General features: G+C 41.8%; 2 protein-coding genes across 2 annotated transcripts; both read left to right on the forward strand.

Moving 5' to 3' along the window:
- The first annotated feature begins 1,845 nt into the window (after positions 1 to 1,845).
- Positions 1,846 to 5,892, forward strand: LOC125884261 (uncharacterized). The gene is made up of 5 exons (XM_049569158.1): positions 1,846 to 2,029; positions 3,855 to 4,103; positions 4,386 to 4,451; positions 4,652 to 4,774; positions 5,004 to 5,892. Exons 1-5 carry the CDS (start codon positions 1,846 to 1,848, stop codon positions 5,102 to 5,104), a joined length of 723 nt encoding a protein of 240 aa, XP_049425115.1. The 3' UTR covers positions 5,105 to 5,892.
- A 193-nt stretch (positions 5,893 to 6,085) lies between these two features.
- Positions 6,086 to 10,128, forward strand: LOC125884262 (myelin-oligodendrocyte glycoprotein-like). The gene is made up of 4 exons (XM_049569159.1): positions 6,086 to 6,183; positions 6,834 to 6,857; positions 8,583 to 8,818; positions 9,896 to 10,128. The coding sequence occupies exons 1-4, from the start codon at positions 6,086 to 6,088 to the stop codon at positions 10,000 to 10,002; spliced, it is 465 nt and encodes a 154-aa protein (XP_049425116.1). The 3' UTR covers positions 10,003 to 10,128.
- Positions 10,129 to 10,215: the final 87 nt, after the last annotated feature.

Raw genomic sequence — 10,215 nt, forward strand, 5'->3', positions numbered from 1 at the left:
GTGACTGATGCTGAGGCAAAGGTCAATGAACAGCAGGCCTCCAAGTCTCTTGAGCATTATATTTAAAAAAGGTGTAATATTGTTTTGTGTTGTGAACACTGAAGAGTTACTGGCTTACTGGTATGAGTAGAAAGTCCAGGCAGCAGTAACTGAGAGACCACAGGTAAACTGGAAAAAGGTGCAATCAGACAGGCAGGTGAAGGTCCAGATAATGGTAAAGTCTCCAGGCTAACAGGTAACAGAGGCATGAAGGCAGGGGCGCAGAGCAACCGAATCTGAGCAAGCGTAAGTGAAAATGACTGATGAGGAGTATGGGGAGCAGGTGAGTGAGTGGGTGGGGAAGGTCAGAGGGGAGTGGCTGGATCTGGACTGACAGGACACTGAGACAGGTGGGGAAGTCTGAGGGCCTCTGGTGGATGGATGAAGAAATGCAGAAGGTTGAAGGGGAAGACTGAGGACATATATGTACGATGCTTGTGGTCTTTCTGCTGAGATTTTAACCATCCACAAGGGGGTGCCACAGGGCTCAGTGTTGGGTCCTCCTTAATTTACACTGTGCATAAATAATCTTAAATAAAACTAATTTTAAGCTGTGGAACAACGAGAAAAGAGTGTCTCACATGTTTTGCTTTCATCATTTTTTCTTTTAGTTCATTTTTCTTTGAATGTTAATAAAATGTTTCTGTGACTTACAAACAACTGTGCTGCTTTTTTGGGCCATGACTCAAGATAGAGATGTGAGACATGATGCGTGTGTGTGTTTTTCTGAAAACATGTAACCACAGAGACGGTATAGAGAGGATGTAGTTATTCTGCTCTTATGTACAGAGATCACATGGTGTTCAAGGCTCACTCACTTTTAGAGCGTTAAGGCCAATACAACCACACGTTACTTATTAATAACCATCATTATGATGCTTCTTTATAAGGTCTGACAGTCAGTCAGCATCTGGACAGGATGGCGCTCACAGGTTTCCTCCTCGCTCTCTGTGAGTAACTTTACTTTTACCGTAGTGCGCTTCTAAGACTTCTGATAGCAAACAGATTTTTTTGTAATGCAGAAACTCTAGGGTAGAGTTTAACCTGTTAGCAAGCTTACTTGTCTACAAACATGATAGTCTGATATTACCGTCTCACTGTAGGCCATGTTAACGACATTACCCTCAATGTTCGTCCCCTGTAATGCTTACCTCATGTACCTATAAGAACCCTAACAACTAAGAACCCTGTTTAAAGAAAGAGACGTTTTTCGTCATTGTGAAACTGGATGCATTAACTTTTAACCTTTAAATTCCAATGATTTACCCATAACAATGATGTAATTAAGGTATTTTAAGGTATTAAGAGGATAATTAATGTACTGAATGATGGATTGTGATATGAGGTACTTCAATGGATCATCTGCAGCATATAAGGACCTCCAAGGGGTGAACATCTCTTCAAGATTTTTTGCACTAAGTGTGAAAATTCAGGCATGACTTTCATCCTGTTTCGTAAATATTACGTTTTTAATGCTTAAAAACTTAAAAAAAAAAAAAACCCATTGCATATGTTACAATACAGGAACAATTAGCATGACCCTTGAATTTGCACCTACTGAAAAATGAATGTCCTTTTATGATACAAAGTTCCCTAAGCATTGCAAAAAAACGTTAAAAGACCGTACCGACTACAATAACAAACACGTTGATTCAGATGAAAGTGTTTAGTGTCTTTTCGAGGTAAATTCAGCTTTAAGAGGTGGAGCTGAGTAGTTTGTTGTTTGTCCTCTCTGCAGCCACCCTCTCAGTCTCTCCAAACAGATCTCAGATCTTTAAGTACGAGACTTTTACTCTGAGATGTGATATGTCCTCTGGATGGAGAGTGAAGGCCAAAACAGTCCGAGGGGTCTCAGAGTGTGGACGTGACTGGGGCAAACTGGAGGCAACCACCTGTGTCATCAAGGAAGCCTACCACTGGAACAGTGGAGAGTACTGGTGTGAGTCCACTTTAGGAGAGAGAAGTCCAGCTGCCAACATCACCGTCACTGGTTAGTTCATCACAGGAGGCAGGGGGACTAGCATTTGTGTGTGGGGCCCATGTGGGGAGTGAATGGGTTGAGAAATGGGCCCTATATGGGATTGTCCACTGGTTCCATGTTTGCTCCATGCCAATTTCTCACATAGATGGGTTTACCCAAGTGGGCCGCACATGGGTTATATTCGGGCTACCTGGGTACCAAGTGGGTATGGATCCAAAATGGGCATCTCATCCGGAGCCCATTTGGATTAAACCACCCATGTGGGTATGTGGCACGGGGCCAACATGGAACATATGGACAATCCAATATAGGGATCATTTTTCAGCCCATCTACCCTCCACTTGGGCCCCACATACAAATGTTGACAAAATTCTTAAACTGTGTAAAGGCTACAGCTTGTTGGTTCAAGCACTAAACAGGACATAATTACTTGCTGGTTCTCTTTCATTTTACAGTTAGCCTACGTTTTTGATTAATGACCGCAATAACAAACACATATTTCCTGTGACTGCTTCACAACAAAAGCCACCCCAGTTGAATGCTTTCGATGTGAGGCAGCAGCAGCAGTAGGAAATGTTGGGTTAGCATTAGCATTAACTTAATCCTGCTCTGACATGGCTGTAAAGTGAGCAGTGAAGCCGCTATCAGTGAGATGAAATCACAAACAGTATCGCTGGATGACATGCTGCATCATTTTCCTGAATACCTTGTGCATGTTAAGGCACCTTGAATCCAGTGCGGTAATGGCGGACTCCGCCACTGACAGTAAGATTGACGAATTAGAGAGGTAAGTACAGATTTTTTTAAAAGTAGACCATAAATGGTTGATCAAAAAGGGGCTTGACTTCATTAGAATCTTATGAATTATTACTTTAAAGGCCCAGTGTGAAAGATTTAAGGGGATTTAGTGGAATCTAGTGGTGAGGACTGCAAACTGCAACCAGTCTGAAATTCTCCTGGTTAGGATTACTTTAGGGTTTATTGTTCAGGAGGCCTGTGGATATTCTCATTCATCCAGGTCATAGCTATCTCAAGGCAATTGAATCAAACACAACTGGACTTGGTTTTGTATTAGAAGACGTTTCACCTCTTATCCAAGAGGCTTCATCAGTTCATGCTTGTCTGACTAGGCTGGAACTAGTCTGACAAACTGGTGTGGAAGCACCCAGGTATTTAACCTCTGGGGAGGTCTTCACAAGGCCAATGATGTCACTGGTTTGTTAGTGCTCCAATGGTGTGTCAACGACAGTCGTTGAAACTCCTGCTGCAGCGGTGGTCGTTGGAGTCGTTAGAGTCACATGAGGCCATTTGTGAACGACCATTGTTTTTAGAGGTTAAGCTGTTAAGTCTCCTGGGCAAGGATGAAAGGACAGCTTTATAGGTGGGGGCTAGGTGGTGTCGCAGACCTCCTCCTCTGTTGAGAGATGGTTTTTCCAATTTCACATAGATGGCTTCTTTTACACCTCTTTCAAACCATCGGTCTTCCCTGTTGTTGACACACCATCGGAGCACTAACGAACCAGTGACATCATTGGCCTTGTGAAGACCTCCCCAGAGGTTAAATACCTGTTTTTTTTCCACACCAGTTTCTCAGACTAGTTCCAGCCTAGTCAGACAAGCATGAACTGATGAAGCCTCTTGGATAAGAGGTGAAACGTCTTCTAAGACAAAACCAAGTCCAGTTGCGTTTGATTCAATTGCCTTGAGATATTGTTCAGGAGGTTTTTACCAAAAGCGGAATTATCCACAGAGGTCTCTTCCTCAGATTTCTGCAAAGTTAACAATCTGTGGAGACTTTTTTCTTAATAAGCTGAAATTCTTCCGCATTTCAAAGACAGTAATGTGGCCCTGGAGAGTCCTGTGTTTCCTGTGACGGAGGGACAATCTGTGACTCTGCGCTGCAGGACCCAAAGCAACTCCTCAGACCAGCAAGCCAGCATCTTTCGAAAGAACAGATCTGTTGTTGGTGCAGCGATCACAGGGCAGATGACCATCCCTGCAGTGTCCAAGTCTGATGAGGGCCTCTACATGTGCATGATGCCTGATGTTGGGGAGTCAGCAGAGAGCTGGCTCTTTGTCAGAGGTGAGCTGAAGCCAGAAATATGGGGAAATATTACTGTGTGTTAATGTCAGTTTAATGTATGCTTTGTCTGCAACATTTTCCAATGTGCACATTTGGCAATTCATAATGCATGTACACCTAAACAACACAGGGAGTAGAAAGACAGAGAATTGGTTAAACAGCAGTGAAAGGAAATGTTTGTCACAATGTTTAAAGCCTGTCTCTACCTTGTCACTGTTCTGGTGAGACTGCTGCACACTGTGATATTTATACGAGACAGAAACAACTTGTGGTTTCACACAGAAGGAGCCACAGAGACAGAAAGGTCACGTCCACCGTCTGACGGCTTTACTGGAAATGTGACAGAAGGTGAGCTCAGGAAACACTGAGGTGAAACTAACCTGTTGAACATTATATACAGCTCACAAACATGTCCCCTTAAAGAGACACAGATGGTCCACGTCCTGTCTCATGTGGCAGATACAGTATTTATGAATATTATAGAAGAGGAGTTACACATGTTTCATGAGCTGATGTATAAAACTGATGCTGAGTTTTACCTCCAGCAGGTCCTGGTGCTCCTGCAGCTCCCCTCCTGTCTGTCTCCAGACTGATGTGTCATGTAGTGGTGGGAGTTCCGTACCTGCTGTCCACCATCCTACTGGGACTCATATGCAGAGACAGAGCAAGAGGTGAGTCACATCTTTCTCTGTGACTGTGGTGATGGGGGTAAACTGGGATGCGGGGGATGTTAACTGGAAGATGGAAAAATATATTTTTACCTAGAACATGTGTTTTTTTGTCACTTTTAGCTTCTTTATTGATTTAACACTGAGGTTTATTTATTTTTTTTTTTTTACAGATGTAGCCCTTTATTTGTTTAACGCACAACTCCATCAAGACTTCTTTACTTATTTGCAGGAAAGACACTTGCCGTCACCACGGAGATGCCACAGCGTAGTGCAAGAGGACAGGGACTGGATAATGACTATGTTGATGCCACCACTGAGCATGACCTCTGAGCTCTGCAGAGATTGTGTGTTACAGTGAAGCTGCACTTATTTTTACAATGAAGGGATTTAAAGGATCAGTGTGTAAGATTTAGTGGCATCTAGTGGTGACGATTGTACACTGCAGCCAGCTGAAACGTCTCCTGGTTAGAATTCCTTCAGTGTTCATCGTTCAGGAGGTTTGTACCAGGACTTGAATCATCCACAGAGGTCTCTTCCTCTCCAAAACAAACGGACCAGGCGACTGAAACCAGTAGAAACACTGAATAAAGTAGTTTCACATTAAAAAAATCTATGTTTTAACGACACTCTCGGTGCAGATGGGCTTCTAACTATGCAGGCTGGTGCAAAAACGCGACAAGGGGAATGACCATATCTAAAGCCAGTGTTGGGCTTCTACTGTAGAAACATGGCGGTGCAACATGGTGATCTCTGTAGATTCTTATTTTCAGGTGATTATACACCAAAGAAAACTACTTACTATATTACATTCCAATTTAGCCAATATATCCCCCTAAATCCTACACACTGGGCCTTTAATACACTGCAGATTGTTAATTGTAATATTTTTAATTGTTGTATGATTAAGAATTATCCTTGGATTTACAGTGTTTGAACTCAAGGATATTTTGTCAGAAAGCAAACTTGTAGCTCTCTTTTAGCATGTGCATTCGAATGTGTTTTAAGCAGTTATTATGGGCTTAATACTGCTTAAAAATCAAAAAATGAGGAGGGTTAGCTTATCACCCTTGAGTGATAGGATCAGTGATGATGATGATGACTGTGCTGGTGGGTGGCGCCGTGTTAATTGTTTGCCTGTGCCAATAAAGCATTGATGAAAATTTTCTTTTCTGTTGATTTCAGGATGATGATAAATGAAGTTGTAATGCACTTAGTTGTTTTAGCCAGCATTTTCTGTAATCTGAGATCAAAAACTTATACATTATTTTACACTGTTTGGCCAGCTGTCAGAGTCTGATTGAATTTAGCATGATGACCAGCCTGGTCTTGCTCCCAGAGCATCGAAATACACTGCTGCAGCACCTGTTAGCTTCTGTGTGCGACACACCAGGCTTTCCTCCAATCTCAATGTAAACCCAACAAATAACATCAGCTGCAACATTTGTGCTACTCAAAGCTGGGTGTATTTTCAGCAAAACGCCGCTGCCTTTCCGGCACTCAAAGCCAGAAATGCTGTTGCCTTTCTCCTCAAAGCCTGTAGTTTTTTATGCCCTCGCTGCAACCCTGTGGGATACATTGGTGGCACTCAAAGCCAGACATGCCACTGCTTTTCCAGCTGCATTTGTGACACTCAAAGCTGGGTGTTGTTTTAGCAACACGCTGCTGCCGCTCTGCTGATGCTTTTCTGACCACATTCACAACACTTGAAGCCGGGTTCTTTTTCAGTGACACGCTGCAGCCCTTCAGCCCTTCAGTCTGTGGCGCTACCGAGAAGGCCACGCTGCTGCCTTCAAAAGCAAGTGTTGTTTTAGCAACACATCATGCCGCCACTTTTCTGGCCACGTTTGTGGCATTCAATGCCAGGTGTTTTTGGCAACATCCTCAATCTTTTCCTCACTGCAAAGTAATTTAGTTGCCTAAACCTGAATCACTGACCCCTTCTGAGTCATGATAGAAGCCAAAAGGTTGCCTCTGGCATCATTTCAGTAACACCCGGGGTTTCTGCCCAAGCTGCAAAATATGACAAATAGGAATTAGATCATGTTGTAAATGTATGTAGAAATGCAGGGAATGAGATTCAAATGGCAATTTTTAGAAAAAAAAAAATTAACTTTCTTTTTTGTGAATTTGAGGGGATGAATTACAAAACCATGCATGGATTTACACATTAAGTTTTCTTTGGCTACCATGTGACCCCAGAGGGCCTCTGTAGATAAGAGTAAATATTGGCAAGTTAGTGTATCTTAGTCTGAAATGATGGAGCATGAACTAAGAGTTCACCCCCACACTGACCTTGTCTCTCTTTAGTTTCCCTTTCTGTCTTGTGGTTTCTGATTTTTGTTCCTATAACAGAACGTGTCACTTGATGTGGTCAGACTGAACACTAAACGAGAGAGTGCTGAAGTTCAACAGGAAGTTTAACAGGTGAAAAACAGCATAAAGAAACTTCGCCTCCCCAGAGTGAAGCTCATAACTGTCTCAAGTGTCAGTGCATATACTGGCTGATAACTTTTGTTCACTGATTCCTATTTTTGATTTTAGTTTATCTTGCTCCTGATCTTTAGATCTGCAGGATGGTTCAGCCGACGTCACCCAACATCAGAGCTGTGCTTTGCTGTCACACTGTGATCTTCCACCTCCTGATACTTCGCTCTGCAGGTAATATATCCTCACACAGCTATTACAGTTTACTGTAGCTTCTGTTTTGTGTTAAATGTTATGCACGTGCTGTTAAAGTGATGCTCTGTGTTCAGACCCTGGGTCCTCTCTTTAACAGCTCAACAAACACACGTTACGTTGTCTTATCAGCTTTATACAACATGACTTTCGTTAAATTTTAAGTTTTGCTATGAAAATAGAAAAAAAGAGAAATAGAAGATAAAATACAAAACAGTTATGTATCAGAATTAGAAAAATATAAAATATAAAGTCCTACATTTAGACACAACTATACACTCAACACTGTTTACACTATATACACCTTTCACTTATGCACATATGGAGAAAGAATATGTACTTATGAATAAATGTATGGGTATATATTGACAGCTGCACAGGATAATTGCACATTGGATGTAATGCACACATGGTGCGTCGCATTAAAAATGAAAAACAATGCAAGAACAACTTAACCAGTGTTTCCTTGCAACGGCAGATACCATAGAGAGGCAAACTGCAAAGAATAATCACTAAAAAATAAAATTACAAAACACAAATAAATTTAAAAATATAGAACAACATTTGCCCAACAACAAAACCATAAAACAAACGCTACAAATCACCTGAGACATTATGTAAGGTGGAAGCAGTGCAACAGTTTAATCATTCCTATTATGCTCAGTGTTCGATCTGCAGGTGCACGAGGCCACTTCTAGTCGTACTCTGATTTAATAGATATCACAGACAAACAATAGAGTTCCTCAACCTGCTCAGCTGAGCCTGTCGGACTCTAAATCTTCTGTGTAAAGAAAAAAACTTGACTTTGAACCACAACCTTTGAGCAGATGCGTAGAAGTCGAGCCAGTCTAGCTTTGAGCTAAACAGAGACAGCTGCAGCATGCACTGATGCTGTCCTGCATAACTCTCCGTACTAGAGAAACAAAACAGGATCTAAATCACAACGGTTAAGTTGCAAGCTCTCCCTGCCACCAGTGAAAAGACTTCACACTAGACAAATTATTCTTGTAACAGGAATCAAATGTTTCCATCACAGGTCAGTCTACAGCGGTGAATCATCCAATAGTGGCGACAGCAGGTGATGACATCACTTTGCCATGCCTCCTGCAACCTGCCATGCTGTCTCCATGACTCTGGAGTGGTCAAGACCTGACCTGAACCCCAAGTTTGTCCATGTGCGGCGTGATGGCGAGGATGTGCCCGCCGAGCAAAACCCAGCGTACAGAGGAAGAACATCAGTGTCCACTGAGAATCTGAAGCACAGAGACCTGTCACTGAAACTCTCCACGGTGGAGCTGTCTGATAGCGGCACGTACAGATGCTACGTTCCAGAAGTGAACAAGACATCAGTCATCGGTCTTTCTGTTGGTGAGTAGATCTATCACAGTGTGAATCAGCAGCACCTTAGATTTGTTACGGTAAACTGTAGAATCACATTTATTAGTGCAGTTTTAAAGAGGTGTATGTTTTGCAGCAGCGTGACAAACATGAAAAAGGTGCATCAGTTCCAGTGTAGTCAGATATATAGTTACTGGATTTGTACGATCATTTTGGCCTATGTGTGATATGCAATAAAAAATGCCAGAAAGTGCCACATTATACAATTATTTGACCTTTTCGCTGTAAAGCCCCTGAAAAAGGCTTGTGATTTGTGATATTGGGCTTTATAATTAAAATTGAACTGAACTGAATTGAATTTTGTGTCACTTAAAATTAGTAGTTGGTTTTAGTCTCATTTTAATTAATTTACTGACATGATTAGGATAGTAAAATAAGGATACTGCCTCGTTTTCTTGTGTGTAGTGATGGCCAAATGAGGCTTTGTGAGCCATTGTCTTCATTTTCTGAAGCCACTAGATGGCGCTGTGTGTTCAACAAAGGTTTGAAAGCACATTTCACTGCCATACCTTCAGCCTTTATCTTTAACCCAAGAGCGCCGTCAGGTGGAGTGAGAAAATAAAAAAATGGTTCATGAGGCTTCATTTGGCCGTCACTACTTGTGCAATCTCTTTCCTGCCAATCATGCTTAGTGTAAGCTATGATGAACATGGCTCGTGAGCACGGCTGTCGTTCTGGAGCTTGAACTTTCTGTGCTCAATCAAGTGGTTTTGAAGGGACCAGAAGGTTCAGTTATTTATTTAATTAGCAGCCTGTTAAGAACCCAATTATGTTTCAAACAAACACACACAAAAAATCTTGTAATGGTGGATTACTACTCTAAATGCACCCATAAGTCATTAGCAAAAAAAAAAAAAACATTCTGTGATCATAATTAATAGGATGTATTATTAGCTGATTGTATCATTAGAAAGTCATATCAGAACAGTATTTCTCCTGTTCATTTTCCACTGAGACTCAGATCTCTCGTCAATGCCTGCACATTGACTTCAAACTCCAAAACAAATACATAAATACATACGCTGTTTTATGTCTTTATCATTTCAGATGACATCCCTGGGACTCCTGTATATGGGATCGTTGCCGCGGTTATGGTCATGATGTTTGCCCTCATCATTCTCTGTGTGATATTTTATTTTCTTAATTTCTTTTGATTCCATTACATAAAGTTATAATGCACTTACAAAAGTTGTTTTAGCCTGCATTTACCATTACACCAACCTGTTCTCATTCCTAAGTCCTCAAGCTTGGTCGACGATTTCAATTAGTAACGCAGCTGGTTGGCATCAGTTTGAAACACTGCTGGAAACAATGAAACTTAATGGGCTGGAAAGTCCCCATAGAGTGGGCGGGTGGGAGGGGAGGTG

The sequence above is a fragment of the Epinephelus fuscoguttatus genome, linkage group LG23 (genome assembly GCF_011397635.1).
Source record: "Epinephelus fuscoguttatus linkage group LG23, E.fuscoguttatus.final_Chr_v1".
Lineage (NCBI taxonomy): Eukaryota > Metazoa > Chordata > Actinopteri > Perciformes > Serranidae > Epinephelus > Epinephelus fuscoguttatus.